The 20,921-nt window shown below is 44.9% G+C and overlaps 2 protein-coding genes across 9 annotated transcripts in view; one reads left to right on the top strand and one right to left on the bottom strand.

The window, feature by feature from the left end:
• The window catches only part of ZNRF2 (zinc and ring finger 2), a 56,789-nt gene extending 49,915 nt beyond the window's left edge, over positions 1 to 6,874 (top strand). For both annotated transcript variants that reach the window (XM_042806560.1, XM_042806559.1), the window contains 3 exons: positions 2,321 to 2,426; positions 3,154 to 3,231; positions 4,524 to 6,874. In XM_042806560.1, coding sequence (XP_042662494.1) covers positions 2,321 to 2,426; positions 3,154 to 3,211 — 164 coding nt within the window. In that variant the 3' untranslated portion in view covers positions 3,212 to 3,231; positions 4,524 to 6,874. The remainder of the gene's footprint in view (positions 1 to 2,320; positions 2,427 to 3,153; positions 3,232 to 4,523) is intronic.
• Positions 6,875 to 15,070: 8,196 nt separating this feature from the next.
• NOD1 (nucleotide binding oligomerization domain containing 1) overlaps positions 15,071 to 20,921 on the bottom strand; it is a 29,478-nt gene continuing 23,627 nt past the window's right edge. For 5 of the 7 annotated variants that reach the window (XM_042806446.1, XM_042806448.1, XM_042806447.1 and 2 more), the window contains 2 exons: positions 19,466 to 19,549; positions 17,699 to 18,048 (listed from right to left, as the gene is read on the bottom strand). In XM_042806446.1, the coding sequence (XP_042662380.1) occupies positions 17,976 to 18,048; positions 19,466 to 19,549 (157 nt within the window). In that variant the 3' untranslated portion in view covers positions 17,699 to 17,975. Of the gene's footprint in view, positions 16,716 to 17,698; positions 18,049 to 19,465; positions 19,550 to 20,921 lie in introns of those variants that run through there. The other 2 variants (XM_042806449.1, XR_006166838.1) reach the window with 2 other exon arrangements.

Here is a 20,921-nt window from a genome sequence, read left to right as displayed (position 1 = left end):
TTGAGAGTGCCGAGGGAGGGAGGCTGGGGTTTAATTCACTGGAGATACCTTGCTGCCATTTTGGTTTGGGTACCGGCTGCTGATTTGATAAAGTGACTCCATGGCAAAAAGGACTTTTATTAAGTTTGTTCTGTGTATATGAAACATGCTTGAATTAATAATGGTGTTTCTTCCTGCAGCCTAAGCGCGGGAAGAGAGTAGATCTGTTCATAAGACTTCTGGCAAGGTGCTTGTGCAAAGGGGCGGTTTGGGAGGGTAGTGTCTGAGAACCTCAGGCAAAGATTAATATCTCTGTAGCAGGACGATGCTGTCTGGAGAGTCTTTGCCTCCTGGTGTCAGATATTAAAGCATCTTTTCATTAAAAAAACCCAACAACCAACAACAAAAAAAAAAAACACCAGCCAAAAACCTTCAAGGAAGCATTTATCCTTAGCAGCCTCTTCTGGGCAACTTCTTAGTGTCAGGATTATGTAATGACAGATAAGAGTTTTTAACATATTTTGTATTGCTTTAAATTGCTTTGTCTCTTGAAAGTACCTCTAATGTTCTTGGAAGCTTACAGCTTCTGACAGAACGACAGAAGCAATTTCTTAATACAACGCCTACCAGTAATGTTACCATGTGTAAAATACTTCTTTTTTTTTTTCATTGTGGTTGGATATATATTGTTTATCATTCTGTTTTGAATTTTTTTCTTTATAATAGTTCACCCCTGCTAGATATTCTTCACATATCCTCATGAAGATGCCACACACGTGGTACTATACAGTATTTTTAGCATAACCAATGAATATAGCAGAGACTAAAATAAGTACTGTTTTAGAAACCCAAGCACCTGCGAGACAGCTTGCCGTCATTCTAAGGGAAACAAGGTAGACCTGATTGCATTTCACTTTTTGCTGCCATGACAGCTTTTTAGTTGTCCGCTTGTCATTTTCTGTGTTTGGAATGCCATAGTGCTGAGTATTGGAGCCACTGGAGAGAATAGGGTAGAGCTGGGAGTTTCTCAGCCGTACCTGGGGACGGCGCTCCCCATAATGAGTCCCTTTAGGCTCCTTTTGGTGCAGAAGGGGAAGCTTTTCCCATGAAAGTGGACATTGGGACACGTGGGCTTTCCTTTGCCACGTGTGCACCTTTCTGCTCCGTCAGAGATTGCCAGCGTGGTCGCTGCGTGGCCCCTTGATGGGAATTCTCTGGGGACTGTGTGAGGTTGCGTCTGACTGGGACTTTTAACCTGCTTCTGGCAGACGGGGCCTTACGTGACCTCCTGTTCTGCTTTGTGCTAAGAGCGAATTCTGCATCCCACGTTCTAAGAGAAGTGTTCAAGAGGGAAGGTTTTTATTAAAAACAATACATTTCTCCCAGAAACTTCCGTGTGAAAGCCAACTCTTGTGCATTCCTAGTAACTTACTACTTCCTCTTTGTTACGGGACTTGGTGACACTGCAAAAAATTCAGTATCCCCACAAATTTAGGGTCATTGGAGCTGTACAGCACTGATTTTTCCCTGATGGAAACCTCCCACTCCTATTGCTAACAGTTGCATGCTTTACATTGAGGAAAAGGGGGACGGGATGTGGTAGAGCATGCTGACATGGTGCAAAGAGGAGGCTGAAGGTGTGAAATGTGAGTGCCAGCAAGGCTGGTAAAAGAAAGCCAGATATATAGAAGAGAGATGAGTAGGAACGTAGAAAAAGCAAATGGCAGGCAAAGCGTTCACAAGTTAAGATCTTTACCTACTTAATTACCTGCTGTGTCCCGTTCAGAGAAATGTTCTGTTCAGGCTTGAATGTGACCTCCATAGTGAGAATCGAGCATGGGGATGAAGGCAGAGCAAGGAAAAGCCCACCCAGCTCGAATCCTTAAAGCCCTGGAAGCATTGCCTACCGTCTGTATGAAGAACCCAACTTCTCCGATGCCCGCTCTGGGGGTTGGCAGCACGGCTGGTTTCCACGGCCAGACGGGAGCAGCCTGTGTGGTGGGTGTGGATCTGCTGGGAGAGTACAAACTCCAGAGGGATCCTGGCTGTTGGTTATGGCTAACCTCCTTCTGCATATGGGTGTTTTCCTACAGGACTTCATTTTGAGCTACGGCTCTGTTATTCAGGCAAGAAACTGAGTCAGAACCATGTTTTAATTTGAGCTGCTAAGAGGTCTCCCATCAGGAATTTTCAGTCAGTTGGCGTGTGACTGATCCTCACCTTGACAGGGCTTTCTGCAGGACAAGAAGTATTCTGTAGCTGTTCTCGATGTTCTGAATAAAGAAGATTTTGCTCGTAGTAGTCTGCTTTTTAACCATTTAACTTTGTGCTCTTTCTTCAGAGGATGTGCTGAGTAAAGATGCTGGGGAGTGTGCAATATGCCTGGAAGAGCTGCAGCAAGGAGATACTATAGCTCGGCTGCCTTGCCTCTGCATATATCATAAAGGGCAAGTATTCCTCAGGATGCACGTGAAATTCCAGAAGGTTGCATTTATTGGGTTGTGCTTTAAAGAGTACTAGAACTTAGTTGCTTGTTACATTTAAAAAAACAAACGAACAACAAAGAAGCAACAGCAGCAACCCTAAAGATGTTTTTAAAATTACGTCTTTCTGCATCTCCACCAATGTATTTGAAGTCAGTTTTCGCTGCTGTAGGCTTCTCATGCTTGGTTGAAAAGCTGAAAGGGAAAAAATCACCTGTATGGGGAACATCATGGCTAGGGAGCTTAGGTTGTACGTGCTTAACTTTTGTCAAATGCTCACAGACTTGCAGGGGGAGGAGGGGGAAACACTTTTTAAACCTGTTTCATATTTGCTTTCACAAGTGTCTGTAACCACAGGAAGTAAAATGACAATTATATGAGCAAGATAATAGTGTGAGTAGTGAAGTAACCTCTGTATAAAAGCTGGATATTAACTTGCAAAATGCTTCCTTAGAAAATGGTATCACTTAGGAAATTCAGTTTTTTCAACAGTATTTAATATCCAAATATTATTCTGGTTTGGGGTTAATACATTTTCTCAGTGATGTGTGTATATACGTAGACTTCTTTGTATAATATAAAATCCTACTAGTCACTGAAATTGAGAAACCAATTTATATTCTTATCTTACTGCGAAATGTTACTGAGATATTCATGTCAATTGTTTTCATTTTTGTCTTGCATCCAACAGCTGCATAGATGAATGGTTTGAAGTAAATAGATCTTGCCCTGAGCACCCATCAGATTAAGACAAGATTCATGTTTTTAGGTAATAATTATTTTTAGACACATACATTTCAACAATAAATATCTTGATTATCTGAAATAACTGTGCTGTTTTTTTAAACTTGTGAATTTGCTACTGTGCCTCAGAACTGCAATATTAATCAGTAAGTGCTGACGTATATTGAAATATGTAGAAGGTTTCTGCATCCTTATATGGCATGGTTTGAAAGGATGTATTCCAGTTTTAGGATTGGAAAGTGGCAAGTTAGTGCCAATAAAGCTTTAGCATTAACTTTTAAAGAGTATTTTTTCCATGGAAATGAAACAAAATTAAAATAATACCATTGTGTAATTTTGGATTGTTCCATGAGTATACTGGCACTTATTTCTGACGGAAAGCTTTTGGAATTATATGAAAAAGTTGAAACTAGGTGTTTTCAAAACCACTTTCATGTTAATACATTCCAGAATGTTTCAATTATATAAATAAATAAAAAATGTTAACATGTTTCTATCCATCCCGTCTCGCAGAGGTTCACATTTTTCCAGCTTATGTTTTGTGTTAATGATTGCAGATCTGCAGCTGGTGTCAAAGGTTTAAAGGATAGGCTTATTCTTTAGTTGACTAGTTTGAAAACTTTATCTTGCGTTAAACTGCTGTCCCTAAACATTGCAAAACACACCAACAATCATAATAACTCTTTGAGAAATGGAGATATCTGAAATTGGTTTTGTTGTTCTGATGGAAATTAAAAAAAAAAAAAATCTGAAGACTTCATAATTGGCATTTATTTGTTCATTTGTTTCATCTGGTTTCATGGGTCGGTGTTGCAGGTCACGTTGCAGTGCTATGGTTGTTGCAGGGGTAGCAGAGAAAACCTGAAGGAAGGTACCCTGCTGCAGGGGTAATTGTTTTAACATCAGGACAGTGCTAGCCAAAATTAATAAACGCATTTCCTATACGGCCCCCAACAACTGAATTGTGGAAGAACCCCCCGTACTGTTCACGAACACGTTGGTCTGCACGTGCTCATGGGTGTCTAACCTCACGTTAAATTCGGTTTGTTTTTTTTTGTTTGTTTGTTTGTTTGTTTGTTTTTGTTTGTTTGTGGGTTTTTTTGGTTTTTTTTTGTTTGTTTGTTTTTTTTGGTTTTTTTTGGTTTTTTTTGTGGTTTTTTTGTTTTTTTTTTTTTATTTGAGAAAGCAGAGGTGGTGATAACTGCGGGCCTAGGGAAAAGGGGAAGGAACACGCGGCGGTTGTGCTCATGCTGTTTGCCTGTGGTGTGTACTGAAATAGCCGAAGTGATGGCGCTCCGTCTTCTGCTTTTTCAACAGCTGCTTCCACTGATGAGAAAACAGAGGAGATGTGAGGTTCCCTCGCCGAACACAGCGTGCCTGGCTTGAGACTTACTGTTCTTGGTGGCTGAAGAAGGCAAAGGTGGACAGTGACACGGGGAAGGCGTTGCAGGCGCTGGTTGCTCGCCAGTAGCGCTCGGTAAACCAAACGCTCACGCCAAGGACGCACGGGGATTTTGAAAATGCTGCACATTCTGTAACAATCAACTCCCCGCAGACATTACTGACGCTGTTTTGTATGGAAGGCCAAAGTTCCTAATTTCAGCCTAACTTCTGGTTCTGTGGAGAGGCGGGATGTTGGGCGCGTTTCCCGCTGCCCCGGGTGGAAGCGGGGACGTTCGATACGTGCTCGCTGAGACCCTTGCAGGAGGGTGGCCCCGGTTTTGAGTGGGAACATTTTCACCTTCTCGTCGGCTGAAGAAGAGTAAATGGCAAACTAAATATAATCTAACAGTGTGACCTTAATTTACTGAATTCACACCCTGTTTTATGTTCTTCACTTTTTTCAGGAACAGAAAACATAAACTCCTCTGCATAGGAATATTATATTTCAAAATTTTGTAACTAAACCTTTGTCACAATGCAGTCCAAAGAGTAAAACCAAGAGAGGTAACTAATTTATATCGATCAAGCTATAGGAATTGTTGAAATCTGCACACTGTATTGCTATTTAAGTAACTAAAACTTCTCTTTTACTGCTTGTGAGTAAAAACAACAACAAAAAAAAATGCAGCAAAGCAAAATCTTACAGCTATGCAACTTTTTTTTAAATAGTAAAAAAAAAAAAAAAAAAAAAGAAGAATTACCAATTTTAAGTGCTGCCAGTTAAGGTAATTTGTTTAACGGGTATTTTTTTAGAAATGTTTCAGGTAATTATTTTATTGTACTACTCTCATCTCCAAGCTGCCTCCTGAGGTGTAAATGAATAACGGCAAGCGTGGGCACAGCAAGAGGTTTTTATAGGCATGGGTGAGATAACATCGAGGTTGGATTTGTGTTCTAAAATGCGCAAATTTTTGTTTCCTTGTTTGAATGTTTTTTTAATGGCAAAATCTGTAGTACTTTGCATCTAAATCTTTGATATCTTCATGTGGAGACCAGCATTTGATAGTGGGGTGTGGGTTTTGGTTTGTTTTTTTTTTTTAAATGCACCTGCATTTGTTTAATTTATTATTATATTACTGTATTATATTGGTATAGCCAGGGCTCCACAAAACACAAGATGTCTCTAGGAGGGGCACACCAAGTAAAACTGTGGATAAGTATTAGTTCCCATAAAGTATCGCAGTTCAAAAAAAAAAAAAAAAAACAAAACAAACAAAACAACCAACCAAAAAACAAAACAAAACAAAAAAAACCCAAACAAACAAAAAAAAAACACGGGGGAAAAAAAAGGACAAAAACTGGAACAGATATCAGGGCTTAAAAGCATACTTTTTATATCAAGAATTAATCGTGGTAGTTTCTGAATTTCACAGCACAGGGAAAAGTTTATGAATATTTATTAGTGAGCATTTTTAGCAGGCTTCAGTAGTTAAAATAAATTGCACAATGTTTCAAATATTTTTCTTGTACATACATAATTCTGCTTTTTTTTTTGTTTAAGTACATAATTCTCTCTGTTGCTGCTGTGATTCATATCAAAAAGGGCAAAGAACAGGAGCAACTGCTGCTATCTGGAGAACAAGTGCAGTGCGTGTTACTAAACTCTCCTATCTTGCTTGCAGAGCAATTCTTGCCTGGATAACATTTTCTCCTGAATGTTGCTCTGTAAAAAGCCTTTGTTATGCTGCGAATCTAAAGGAGTTCAGACTGGATAATTGTCGTAATTGCCAGCGCAGTTTCTACATTTTTGGGCTTGCATCACTGGTTTCAGCTGAACATGTAACTGCGTGGGCCCTGTTCTATTCTCTTTTTCAGTGGGAGCAGAATCATTTTGTTACACTTTCAATTCTGTAGTCTCATCAAATGTGCAGTCATTCCCTGTACAGGTTCCTTTTTAGCCAAGAATATTTGTGTTGCCTTGTGTTATCATGGGGGGGGAGGGAGGGGATGAGGAATTACAGCACCTGTAATAGTCGAATAGTGGTGTTGCCTGCAGGCCCACTTTTCCAATGTTTTGAATTTCTGCTATCTTCTGAAAGCAAAGCTTTTGCATTTGCATTGATATAATGTTCACTGTTTGGCTTCATGCCTACAGAAACGCACCTGTAATAATGTAAAGGGGGTAGGTAAGTGTTTTGGTGTCCTGTGCTCCGAGGTCATAGATAGCCTTTGGCTTGGGGATTAAGTAGGTAAATATTATAAACATAAACCTGTTTACAACTTAAGCTCAGTTGTGGTAGTTTATACTTCTAGTTCATTTACTGTTTTCTCAAAAACATTCATTTTCTGTATTCGGATGCAAGTAGGGGGGGTTAAAGACCCAGCAGTTATCGCTGCTGTCCTACATCTAGGGCCAGTGTTGGAAAAGCACGCCACGAGCATTCGCACTGACGTGTGGTTTTGCAGGCAGGAGTCTGTTGCTACTTCCATCAGCATGGTAGAGCAGCAATACCTTGGGTTATTAGAGGAACCGATACGAGGTCAGCCTTAGATCCTAGTTGGGCATTCTTGGTATCCATAAATCTCTTTCGAAAGGCTATGGGAGGATTTTTTTTTTTTTTTTTTTTTTTAATATCAAAACCTGTAATATAGACCAAGCCTAGAATGACTCTGGAAGCATGAGAGCGATGCTTGGGTTTGAAAACGCCTGTGGAAATTCACCTACGTAAGCTTTCTGTTACCAGCTGTGTCGGTCAGTTGGCAATGACCGTGCTGCAGACGCAGCTCTAGTCACAGGCAACACTTTTCGTTTTAAAAACATCCTCACAGTGGTCCCGAATCATTGTGCTTCAGAAGGGGAAAAATAAACACCAGACAAGTCCCGTGTCTTGATCAAGAAATACTACACTTGTCCACAAGAAGCAATAATTTAAATTAGGGTGCGATATGCTTCTTTGCCTGTAAATACATTGAGAATGCCAATTCTGTGCTGTTTCAGAGTATTTTCTGTCATCTGGCCTATATCTTCCCTAAGTATGTAAGGGTGTGAAATAATTCCCATACTCAGGTCTGCCATAAACATGCTGCTTGCGAGAAGGGGAAGAGTAGACTCAACACTGTCTTGAAATGTGAGATTTTTCTGAACTTGTAACATACCCGTGTATCTTGAGTAGCAAGTTGTGTTTTGAGGTTGATAGTGGAGGTGGCTGTGAGTTGGATTGTACATATCCGTATCCCATAGGATGCCCAGAGAGCCATCCTGCCCTCAGCACAGGTCGTCCTGTCTCTTACAAATCCGTGTATCTATAATAACGCTTCCCTTTTGAAGGAGGTAGCTAATTTTCAGTGTGTACATTCAGTGATGAGTTCAGTGGGACGTGAAAGCAAAAATAACAAAGCACACTGCAAATTTGTGGTATTTTATTTTGGGGAAGAATAAAGCCTAAGCCAGATGGTCTTATTTGTAATCAATTTAACTTTCATGTTCAAGGGTAAGTGTACTGCAGTATTTTGAAATGGAAAACATGTAGGTGATGTACAAAGACATGGGTGGATGGATACTTGTGACCTTTTTTTTTCCCCCTGCTCCCCCACCCCCCCCACCCCGTATGATATAAAGGGGGTTTTATTACCGAATCTCAATAATTTTACATTTATCCTAGTTCTTAATGTTAGAAGCACGGGCTTTTTAATTAAGTCTTTGCTGAAAGGCAGGAGTACTGGTAAAACTGACTCCCAGAAGACTTAAATCTCAGCAAATGTGGGAAAGATCATTTTTCTTCAGAAATGTGGATCTTTGGTGCTTCTGGATGGATAATGCCTAGTACATAAGATGTGCTTACGGACACTTTTAGTATGCTGCCTTTTCCATGTGAGGGCTTCAGAAGCTTGCTCCATTTCTTCTGTGTTCCACCAAAAGCAGGGAACTTGTCACTTGAATGTTCCTACTATCTCTGTGTAAACAGCAACAACGTATATCTTGGTTTTGATATGTCTCTTCCCACAGACCATGATTTCTCTGAGTTTCTGTGAATTTTAGCTGCTCTCCCATATTGAAAGAGAATATTGGTGTGCAAATCTGGTATTGCTGTTTTGTACGTACTCATTTTTGCTGTACATTTGGGAGTTTCCTGCCGAGAGACTACTGTATACCTGGGAGTGCAGCAGTGCTACTATGGATCTTCCAGCTCACCTTTGCCAGTGGAGGATTATCTTGGTTTTTGATGAATGCTGTATTTTATGATTCGTTTTCCCTTCTTCCAATCTTGAAATGCATTTTAGTGTCAATTTCTTCTCCTCTTCCTAGCTGAAGACGTGATACACTTTAGGCCATATTCCTTCAGTCTTTGGACACGCTTTCCACTGGCATCAGCAAAAGTAATGTAAGAGGTTGTAGCTGGAAGAGGAGGACTTGTAATGGGTTTGCAACAACCCAGCCAAACATGTTTTCTCCTGCAGCAGTCATTAGCTCGTACCACTTAACTTCTTGTCGTTCAGAGTACTCTGCGTGAGAAATTCACGATGGAACTAAGTCTAGAATTTGTTTCTTGAATGTAAAACTTACGCTTCTCCGTATAAATTAACCTGCTTCTAAAATCGGGTTGAAGATGTTTTAAGCCTGTCGAAGGGGCGGGGGGAATCCCCAGTCCTTATTCTCGAGTTGTCTCAACTTGCATTTTGTTATCTTACTACACAGTTCAGCTGGCTTCCCAAGCTGCTGCATCGTGTTCTGTAACGTCATTTCTCAGTTAAGTATGCCAGAGCTGATGATGGGATAAACTGTAAAATGACCTCACTGTGGGGCATTATTAGTTGCTGAAGACTTGCTCAGGTAAACCACTGTAGGAATATCCTGCAGCTGAAAAAGGTTGGACTCGGTTCTGTCTTTGATCTAATGGGTTGCCAGTGTACAAGAAGAAGGAGGCAGCAAGCCCACTAGCTGATCTTTCTGGCAGCTTTTAATCTATGTATGTTTGTTTGAGAGACTTTTGCCCTTGGGTGTGCTTTGGCAAAGATTTTGCAATGATAAGTAGGATTTGCTTGATTCTGGCAGAGTTTCAAGTGTAAGTAACCCGACGTTGCAAGAACATAATCTGTTGCCGAATCCCATTCCTCTTGTTTTCCCTCAAATCTGTCCCTTTTATTGCTAATTTGTTATATTTAATAGTAAACACTTCTCAACGTGACTGGTCACAAGCTCTCAAGGTGTGAAATGCTAACAGGAAGAGACATAAAGAGGCATTCTCTGCTCTTCCTGTACATATTAAGATGAAACTGAATAATTTGTTACCGTACTCTCAAGAATTCTCTCCTAGCTGGTACTGCCAAAGCACTAGAAATTTCAAGAAAGAAGGGATGTGGCTTATCTGTAGAGGGGATGAACTGCTTAATTTTAAAAGCTGCAGCATCACACTGAAGGAATGGTGATCCAGCATTAACCTTATCACTTGATTGTGAATCTCGTTCTGGCTCTTCCTACCTTTTGGCAGGTACCTGCTGGAAGGGAGCAGGGTGTATATTCCCCTTTTTTATACGCCTCTTCCCACAGAGCTAACTCTGCCCACAACGAGTTAGAGGGAACTCCATGCTGGCTTCTGAAATGCCACCTGTATGTGCAGTGGTAATGGGCAAGACGTCTTCCTTCATTACCTGGAGCAGAAAGCAGAATGTAATTTACAATGTCTAATGTAAAACATGTTTGTTTGTTTGTTTTTGTTTTTTGTTTTTGTTTTTTTTTTTTTTAAATTGAGCAGTATGATTGCAAATTGACTTAAGTTGTTCTAAGGTACTCTTTTCAGTGGTTTGCCAGTACATAATCATGAATGAAAATATTTTTTTATTGATTTTTTTTTTTAGGTTGTATGTTTAACATTCCATTCATGTAAAATATGTACAAATATATGTAATAAATCTTTTGAAGCACATTTTTCTTCACACTTCCAGGTGTGTGGCTTTTTGGTTTGGTTTGGTTTTAAAGTGTTAGTGAAAGGCACCACTGTGGGGTGCAGCTTCTGTGCCACAGACCACGCTGAAGCAGGGGAAGGAGAAGCAATGCATGGTGCGTAGTCGCGGCTGGAAAAGCAGGTTGGTATCTTGCCAGGTCTGTGGCTGTGCAGGTGGGAAGGGCCGAGCCCCCGGGCCCCTCTCGGTGCCCTCCCCACAGCTCCAGAGCCGCGCTGGGGAGCTGCTGGTTTCCCCGGGTGGCTGGAGGCGAGGTGTCTCTGGTTGATGTGTCCTCTGGTGATCTTCGGCAGAGAAAGCGTAAGTTACAGCTGCCAGGTCTGGAGGTGGGGGTGGTTTAAAAAGGGGAAAAAAAAAAAAAAAAAAGAGGTGGCGGGGAAACGGGTGGCGAGCAGCCTTTTCTCATCACCTAGGGACCGGGAAGCACCATCAAAGCGTCAAGCTCACTTAATACACTACTCAGTCCTTCACTTCCCTCTACCCAAACACCACCCTAGCTTCCTCCCAAAACACTTCATAGTCTCCTCTTTAAAACTGACTCCCTGCCGGCGCAGCTGTGGCTCAGCAGTGTGTGGATTTCCTTGTCCCCGATGGTCACCAACTCTCTCCTGTCTGTCCCTCACAGCTGGGAGGAGGCTGCTACACCCAGGCTCCTGTCGAGACACGCTGCTGGAAGAGGGAATTTCTGCCCAGAGCCACTGAGGCTGTTAAATCGTTCTTCAAGAGCCTGGAAACTTCCTCCCAGGGCAGGGGCAGCGGGTGCTCCGAGCTAAACCAAGGTGCATCTCACCAAGGTTCCGTGGAGTGTGGATGGGGAAAATGAAAGTTCGCTCTCCAGGCAGGAAAAGCCTTTTCCTCCATGGGTGCTTTGTACCCCAACCCCAGAGGGTGCTGTTCCTGGGCAAGGGGGGGCTGGTGGCAGGCTGGTGATAGCTGCTGGTGGAATGTGATGCCAGGATTGCTGGCATGGGGTCCCCCGAGGCTGGGCACCCATCCTTGCTTGCTCCACTTTCATGAGAAAACTTCTGGTGTGGTCAGGTCTGCTGAACCCACTGCTAAAGCACGGCGACAGTTACAACCCTCCCATTCTCTCCATGGGAGATGATCGTTTTAATGCATGAATTATTCAAGTCTACATCAAGAGACAGTTGGATGTAATTACTAAGGAACGTGTTTGTATTTCTTGCTAGTGTAACTTCCCCCCCATCACCTTCTGGGAAGCCTGAATTCCTTCACTGCCAGTAATTCCTGTGTTTTTCTGCTCGGTCTCAAGCTGTATTATGGAAGCAATTGATAACTAATTAGAGCTGCTTTTGGCTCCGCATCGGGAAAATCTGCTGGAAATCATTCCAGTTCAGTAGGTAGAGGATTTCGTGTGCAGAATTCAAATTAGTGGCATCTGTTGGTATCGTGTCCTGCCTTCCTGTCTATGGCTGGGACATGGGACGTGCCACCAATGCCCCAAATTACTTGCCCTGAGGGGTGGCCTGGGCAGCAGTGCCAGCCCCGGGCAGTTCCCAGGGGCTGTTGGCATGAGATGGTGATGCTGTCTCTGGGGGGGCAGGCTGGGGCCTGCTGGTCTCTGCGAACATCCCTTGGCGTGTCTGTTTAGCTGAGGAGGTTCCCAGCTCCATCCCACCCTGCAGGGACAGGGGTGCCTGGGTCCAAAAAGCCAAACAAGCCCCTGGAGGACACTGCTTGCGAGGTGCTGCGCAGCTTGTGCCCGCTGTCACCTCGCCAGCCGGGCGCTGAACAACAAGGAGCCTCAGCAAAAGCCAAGTGAGAACGGAGTTTTCCAGCCCTCGTTTAATAAAGTGTCTGTTTTCTGAGGGGGATGAGATCAGGGATGCGTGGGGGCAGGGAGGAGGGTTTGACATAAATAAATAATTGCATAAAGCCCATCCTCAGTTGACGCAAGATGACTCACTCCTCGTAAAGGCAAGAACATAGAGGAGGCAGATATTAAAAGCACAGGGATGGGTCCTCAGCTGAGCTCAGTGGAAGCTGCAGGTGCCTGGTGCCTCTCTGGATTTGGGCCGTTATCTTTTGAGTCACGTTTTGTGTCGAGCTCCTGCCCTGCTTTTCATTTTCACCCTGGTTACAGCTTGCTCTGTTTGAACACGTTTACATTTTAACAAAGCCTTTATTATTTTTTTTTTTTTTTCTTTTTCCCCCTTCTCTTCCTAGTTGCTTCTTTTAGCCTGTTTCAAACAGAAAGAAAAGAAAACCACCAAGCCTGTATCCGAGCCCAGTCAAGCTTTTTCGTGGAGAACGACCACCATGGGGCTGTCCCCCCTGGGCGGCAGTGGGGTGTCCTCACCCGCTCCCTGCCTCAGCGGACCCCGGTGACTTCTAAAGGGAGCAGCTTTTCTCAAGTCACCTGGGCCAGGATTAACATCTGCTAAACTCAAGATTAAGGAGTCTGGTAGGTAATGGGAGCATGAAAATTTGACAGCTTCATTTGCTCCAATCCGTGAGGTCTAAGTCTCCTGGCTCGCCAGGCTTTAGCAGCTAATTAAGTTGCTGCCTCCAGTGTATAGGATGAATCCCCGGACGTGAGCAGTTGGGCATAATTTAGTTGTTTGCAGAGGGTTTGCTAGAGCTGGAGCTCCGGCTCTTTTCCCCGCGGGAGCACGGGGGATGCTTCCACCCCGGGGGCCGGTTTGACGGCAGGCGCAGCCGCTCGCTGCGGCAGTGGCAGTGGCCCAGCGGCCGCCTTTGGGGCCGGGCCGGGGGATGTGCAGCACCTTCCTCAGCAGAGGTGCTCAAATCCTGGCTAAGCTGGGGGAAAGTGTCTGTCCGTGCCTCTTCTGTCCCCCCCCGGGGGCTGCGTGTGAGCGGGGCGCGATGATTTAGCTGCCTGTGCCGCCCCGTCTTGCTGCCGCACTAGCGGCTGCCTCCACGAAGTGGGAAAATTGCAGCCGGTGAAGTGTCGGAGCCGCTGCCCTGTGAATGACCCTGACCGGGCAATACCCGGATCCTCCTCTCCTCCACCTGGTGCCCACCTCCGCATCTGCCATTTCCACGTTTCTCCGGAAGGTCCCGGCCTCCCGGGGCTGTTGGGAAGCCCCCCTGTTCAGCAGCCCTGGTGCCAGCAGCGGCCGCGGGCCCTGTGCGTGACAAGGATTTCTGTATCCCCCACTTTAACGGGTTGCTTGACCCCCAAAGGCGCTGAGCTTCGGTGGGTGAGGTGGCACCAGCCCTGCCAGAAACCTGCTGCTTCCCGGTGCAGCCGCCCGGGGACTCCCCGTCAGCAGGGACGTACGAGGGCGCAGGACATCCCCCCGCTGTTTTTGCCCCTGGCTGACAACGAGATCAGTTTTTATTCCCTAACCTGCCTGCTGTGACCTCTCAGGCCTTGGTGCTCCTGAAGCCAAAGCTGCTGTTTTCTCAGAAACATCAGCCCTCCCTCCCTCTCAGTCCCGCTGGGTACCTGAGGCAAGCCATTTCACAGTTCTGCAGCTCGCACCCTCGCCTCTCGTTTCCCTCTGGGAGCAGAGGATGAACCTCCACTGAGATTCACGGGGGATTTGGACGTGAAGCCCCCAGGACAAAGGAGGGGGATCCCCCCGCGCCTGTGGCACTCCCGGCAGCCTCTCACCGTTTGTCCCCACCTGGGGAAGCGCGGAAGGACTCGCTGCTCTTGCTCTGCCAAGTTTTGAGAAGCCTCACCCGTCCCGCAAGCCAACAGTAACTCCTGTGAGTAAACTCGGAGCCCCCAGGTGCAGCAGGCAGCTCCGGACCTGGCCTTCCCTCCGTTTTAACCTCGGCACGATCCTGCTGTTTTGTTTCTACCTCCTGAAGCAAGGGCCAAGTCCTTTGTCCGCAGCTGCAGCTTTTTGCTGCTGAGACGCTTCGTTCCATCGGCTGAAAACCGAGCGGCCTCGGCCACGACCTCTCCTTCCTCCTGGCGCACCCGGGCCCCGCTGCCTTTGGGGCGATTCTGACGCCTTTGCTCCCCGACTCCGGCCGTCGATCCAGGTTTGCTGTCGGCTCCTGTTTTTCTCCACCAGCCGCGGACCGGACGGATCGGGATCCCGAGCTGGCTGCCCTCGGAAGAGCAGAGGCTGCGTGGCCTTGCACCACCCCGCAAGTCTGAAACCGGGCTCTGACACCCGGTTAGCGGCGCTAAGCCAGGCTCAGATAAAGCGTCCTTCCCCGAAGAGCCGGCGGTGCGCGAGCAGAGTGGGCCGGCCCTGTGCTGCAGCGGGGCTCTCTCCAGGGCCGCCGTGTTATCTGGCACCGGCCAGACGTCAAGTGTTGCACCTCAAGCCAGCAAAATTTTGGCATCCCCCCCCAACCCCGAGCGGTGGGTGGGAACACCAAAAGCTCCTGCAGTCAGCGTGGCAGGGGGACGGCGAGGGCACAGCACGGCAGCGGGGTTGGGTGGGGGGGTGTGTGGGGGGGTGCGGTGTCCCCGCGCTGCCCCTAACTGGGCTGGCACCCACGGCTGGAAGGGTCCCTCGTGGGCAGGGGCAGCTCCTCTCCCCCAGCTGCAATCAGAATTAGTTAGGCCGCCCCAGCCCTGTCTCGATCCAGCCAAGCGTCTGCTTTGACAGGGCGTCGGCAAAGCCAAAGCACTTTGCAGGCAGCTGGTTCGAGTTCTTTAAAAAGCTGTTTATTATCACCGTGGACAAGTGGAAAAAAACAAACAAACAAACAAACAAACAACGCCGCACACAATGTCTTAGCAAATTACAAACAAGTCTTAAAAAAGTTGTCTCTGAATTGGGGTGAACAAGGCTCTAGCTGCGAGCTGTGTTGCTCCGACGCGCTCTGCGAATAGTCCAGGAAGACTAAAGAACTGCGGCCTGAAATGCTGTGCCAATAAACAGGGAAACTCCAGCTGCTCCTGGGGCAGCAGCCGCTCTCCCCAGCACAATTCCCGAAGCGGCGCCGTGCTGCGTGAACCAGACCGCCTGCCCTGGGCGAGCTGGGAGCGGGATGCTGCGAAATGTCCTTCAGCCCAGCCCAAAGGAGCGCTTGCAGCCTGAAATAGCCTCTGAAATGAGTGGCTGTGACTGGCACGGTCGCTGGCTGCCGTAATCGATGCCAACCTCTGGCCTCCGTGGAGCTGGGCTTGTTCCTGCCACCGCCTCGAGGCCGTGTTTAGCTGCTGTGGCTCTGAAGATGCTCCTGTCGCTGAAAAAAAACTGCCCTGGCTGCCTGGCTTGTCACAGCCGGGGGTGTAACAGCATTTGCAAGGGGGCTGAGGTGGTTGTCCTGCTGCAAATAGCACCAAAGGCCGTGCTAAACCCAAAAAAGGGGCAGAAGTGTCTCCACTGGAAAGCTTGGAGGGAGCTGTCGGGGACACTGTACTGCTGTAGTCTATCAGTGAAGTGAGGACAGTAGCTGGAGTTTTTAACTAGATTTTTTACCTGGTAAATGAGCAAATAATTCAGTGATTATAGCAAACTGGGAGCCACACTTCCCTCCAACAGAGGGAAATGACACCTCTGCTGAAGGCCCTTCCTGCACCAGCGTCTCCTCCCCTCCGTAAGGGCAGGCTGGTGAAACAGGAACGTTTTGACAAGGTGCATGGGGGTCTGATCTGTTAAAGCCACTGAGAAGTCTTTAAAGGGCTTGCTTTGGCAGTTGCTTTTGCAATTGAAATCCAGCTCGTCTGTAGCTGTGTGCCCTTTTGCTTCAGTAAACAAACGGCTCAGGTGCAGAAATCATTCAAGTTAGCTGACTTTCCTCTGGCACAGTCATCTGTCCCCCTGTGAAAAATCAGTGCTGATACCACAGAGAGGGAGGAAAATCCGCTGAAAGATAATGAATGGTAAGTTGCTTTTCTCCTTTTTTCTTCTTTTTTAAGTGCTGGTTCTGTGAAAAGCTTTATGAGTATTTTAAAATGTGTTTGTCAGCTGGAATAGATGGAATTGGGCCCTGGGAAAGGTCTGTTACCATGTAGGAAACGGAGAAAGTCTGACTTAAACCCAAGCCTTTTTCTGATGTTTTGCTTCAGGCGGGCTGATTTGGGAAATGGGAAGGTGAGGGTTCACTGGTTTGGCATTTTAACTGGAGATTCTTCTTCCAGCCTACCAAAGTTTTGTGGGTGAGTCAGCAACTGCAGAATTATTTCTCAAAGTTCTGGACGGGTGGTAACATGGGAGAAGGAAGGAAAATGGATCATGCTTTTCCATTTTAGGTTCCTTGTACACACTGTGGGGTAGAATTTGAGTTTACCTTTATAAAGCATGCTTAATTTGCACACACACAAAAATAATCAAATGCCCCACTCCTTTGCAAACTGGTTTCTTTTAAAGGCATCTAAAATTACACTCCCTACACACTAAATATTTGTGGGGGGGATAATGTTTTCTTGCTGGTCCTTAAAACTGCTACCTGCCCCTTACCTTGCACTTTCCACTAATTCAGTCATAGAATAAAAAGCTTTCCAAGTAAATCTCAATCCTTCTCTGTGTGTTGCTTGGAGAAGGGATTTCTGCTTGACGCAGCTGATGTTCAATCATCCTTTCTCCCCACTGAAACTAGGCAACTTAATATTGGTGTACTGCCACCAGCACAGTGTCTAGGCCAAGAGCCAAGGCAATGAACAGCCTGCTAATTAATTTTTCACATTTATCTCCAGACCCCCTCCCCAGAACAAACACTGTGAAAACAGGAGGTGGCAGTTTCTATGCAGCCCTTAGGAAATTTTAAGCAGAGTGTTTTATTGCCAGTTTTATGCTTTTACAGTGATGGCAGTAAGGACTTCTGGTTGTGTAAAAGAAAATGTACTGGCTTCAATAAGAAAAAAAAAGATTATTGAGAGTAATCTCAGCCTGATGTATCCATTTCTCAAACAAAAAAAGAACGAGACCAAACAAAAAAAAAATGAGAAAAAGCATTGTAGACACTGCTGCCTGTAGTCAGCGCAGAACTAAGGGCCTGATTTCTAGGCAAGAGAAAGGTATTCATGTTGGAAATGTTGGTACCATGCAACTATTATAGACAGGTTATGTTTCCAGGAAAGCCACATATGTTCATTTTCAGTTACTGTGAGCTTGTGGAGTTTGTGCATCTTGCACCCCTTCTTGCATACGTATATGTATGTGTGTATATTTATGTATATAAATAACTTAGAGATTATTTACATCAGTGTACAGAATAAATCTAAACTCAGCTATCAAAATGCATACACCTTCCAGTGGTTGTTAACACTTTCCATTTCATCTTCAAAGCACCATACAAACATTAATTATTTACCCAGGCAACTTCCCACTCACCAAAAGGATTAAGAATAACAGGCAGGGTAAGGGATGGGGCTGAGGGAGCGCAGCATGTTCGTAAAAAGGCAGCTAATCATGCATCTCTCTCCTGCCATGAGCACTACAGATTTATGCCTTTATAAACTTTGCAGTCCAAGGGTAGGAGTAACCTTAGTAACACGACGCTTGTCAAAAATGGGAAAGTCCTCGTTCAAAAGCAAATGATCCGTTCTTCATTTTCAAAAGCTTTGGCCTCCTCTTGGCTTATCAGGTTCCCGTTCAAACTGGAGGTGAAAAATAGAAGGGATGTGAAAGTAAGGTAGTGACGGTTGCCCGTCTCCTATTTTGCCAAGGTTTTGGAGCAGAGATCACAGCTTTGTACCGAGGTGGGAGCTGCATGCTTCCCGGGGGCACGCAGCTGGGAACCGGCCTCGGGCAGGCAGGCTGCAGCGCCGCTGCTCCCGCTGCACCGACAAGGAACAAGGCTGCTTCCTCAGAAATAAAACCTGAACTAACGCCTCAACTTCACTGAACTAAAAAGTGGTGTTGGTTATGCAGCTGTTTTCATTTCAGCAAGCAGCATACAGCTGACAACAGTTCTTAGCACGCAGCGGGTTAGTTTAAAGGAATTTAAATGGTTTTTTGAGTATTTTGTGTCTTCCATGACAACATGGGCAGAAAACTCTGTTAAGTACTCAGGCATTATCAACATAAAATGATTTACGGCAAAATTTTCACATCTAGCTACATCATCTACATGTATATTTACACCCCTGAAAATGAGCAGCCTGTAAGTGCAGCTTTCAGAAATGTTGAAAACTATTAAACCACTTAGACTTATGAAATTTGGGGGGTTAATGAGCACCTCTGAAAATTCAGGCAAGAATCAAAAAACAGATTTCGGTCTGAAGATTCAGAATGATCTGAGTGGGAACTGATGCCTCTTCTGTAGACAAAAGCTGACAGTGGCCTTTGAAAAAAGTATCCCTTCCACAGCTCCAGGGAACCCACGAGTCAGGTAGTGAGTCACTGTCTTTCTAAGCAAGAATTCAGTGTCCTTTCACTAAAACAAATATATATATATTTAAAAATAAATTTAATGTTCAATAATAAAGCAGCGGTGCTAAAACCAGCACTGTTCTATTGACTCTGGAGCTCCCTGAGGTAAGGGAAAGAATGTGGTATTTGGCCGTGTGCCTTACAAGGCACATGTGTGACTGTGTGATGCCTACCTAATCTGAAACAAGCTAATTTTACAAAAAAGCTAAGCACTTTCAGTGTGTTTGGAGTACCGCCCGGAGAAAATCCAAGTACAAATTCTATGAACCAAATTAGTAATGCTTATTAAATGTAACCTACTTGTTGAAATTTAGCTCCTGAAAAGCATGGACGTTTTCAGAAGTTTAAAAATAAATCAGGACAAGCAAAATTTAGTCTATAAATTTAGACCCCAATTCTGCAAACCCACACGTTCTGCGAATCAGCAGTATGGAAAGATGTGAACTAACAAAACTGCTTGACATATGTAACAGACAAGGAATGACAGAGGCTTTTTACCAGTTTGAAACTCACAGCTGGAACTACTACCCCTGTCTCACATAAACTTGCTCTGAATTTTTTAGGCTGGAAAGTAGCAATGCCAGGACTGTTTTAAAGGGAAAGAAAGTTTACAAAGTGAGCCTTTGAGGAAGAGATCTTTACCAGACTTCTTTAATGGCTGTGTTCTCCTTGAGAGCTTCGCTGAGGTACCTCACCCCTTTGGCTGTAATCTGATTCTGGATAAGCCTAAAAAGAAAGCACTTCATGTCAAACTAACACGCAAACTAATTTACAGCGCACGCACGAACTACGCTCAGCTTGACATCAAGAAGCAAAGCTGTCTGTTCCCCACAAGAAGTTGTGATTTCTGTCTGTGAGGATGGTACACAGTATTGGTCAAATGCGCCACATGCATTTTCAGAAACAGAGCCCAGAGTATTAGGCTTTCCTTTTAATCTTGCACGTGGTTGCATTTGGGAGAGACTAAGCTTAATTACATAGCTGACAAATTTCTGCTAAAAACTCTTTACAACTGCTATGGGATTATGATATTCGGACTCCTTGAGACGGACTAACCTCTTAGCTCTGTTTTCTTATTAAGAACACTGTAAGACATTTTTAAGCGATGTACAAAAAATTCTGAGTACAGGACCTCTGTCGGCCTAGTGTTTTAGCAGTTAGATGTTGCCAAATCCTTGTCTTGTTTATCAGACCAGTTTGCTCTTTGAAAAAGAAGGCATTGAATTTGATTCTGGTATGAGCAGGTGTAGGTCCCAGTGAAGCCACCTTAGCAGCTATAAAGTATGTCTCATTTGAGCTGAGAGAAAAAAACGATACAAAAGATCCTCAAGTGGCACAACTGATGAAGCAGTAGATAATAACTCTTACTAGCCACTGTACACCATCCCCCTTGCTAAAAATGAACAAAGCCTCTCATCTGCATGAGTATGAAAATACTCATCAGTCTAGCCTAATTCAATATTTACCTTTCAGTCTGCTATGGTGTGCCCCATAGCTGTACCATTCCCTGTGACTGGCTGCAGGAATCCCACGGGATCCAGGATGAGGCTCAAAATTGGAATGAATTGAATAATCTCTTAGGGAAGGATGGAAGCAGAGAGGCATCCTCATTAAAGGACTTTCAGCAGTTGGTAAATGAATCAAAAATGTAAAGAGATCCAGTAGATTCTTTCCCCTACTGGATAAACGCTTTAATTCTGCCTCAAGTTCAACTATCTATATAGGCCACTACTTTTTGGAGGTATCCACTGGTATAACCAACAAAGTACGATACAAATTTGTCTACTGGCAGAAACCCCTGGACAATACTGAGCCATGGTAAAAACATCTATCTAGATTACTATGCCTGCTTTGGGTGGGGGAAGTTCTATCACAAATTCAAACCAAACTGATCAGTGAAGCGTATCTGCAGCTGTGTGCAAAGAAATCAAGCCTGCCTCTCCCCTTTTTATTTTCATGGTGATGGGCACCAGAGCTTCTACTTCTTTCAAAAAAGGCTACAAGTATCTGGCACCTCTGACAACCAGCACGCTTCCTAAGGGGTGGGAACTAGGATTAATACAGGGAGTGCTAGTTCGTGGTTAGCAAAGTCTTTGTA

The sequence above is a fragment of the Tyto alba genome, unplaced genomic scaffold, assembly GCF_018691265.1.
Source record: "Tyto alba isolate M040663 unplaced genomic scaffold, T.alba_DEE_v4.0 Super-Scaffold_46, whole genome shotgun sequence".
Taxonomy (NCBI): Eukaryota; Metazoa; Chordata; class Aves; order Strigiformes; family Tytonidae; genus Tyto; species Tyto alba.
Note: the sequence above shows the minus strand (reverse complement) of the source record. Positions and strands in the feature narration are given on the sequence as shown.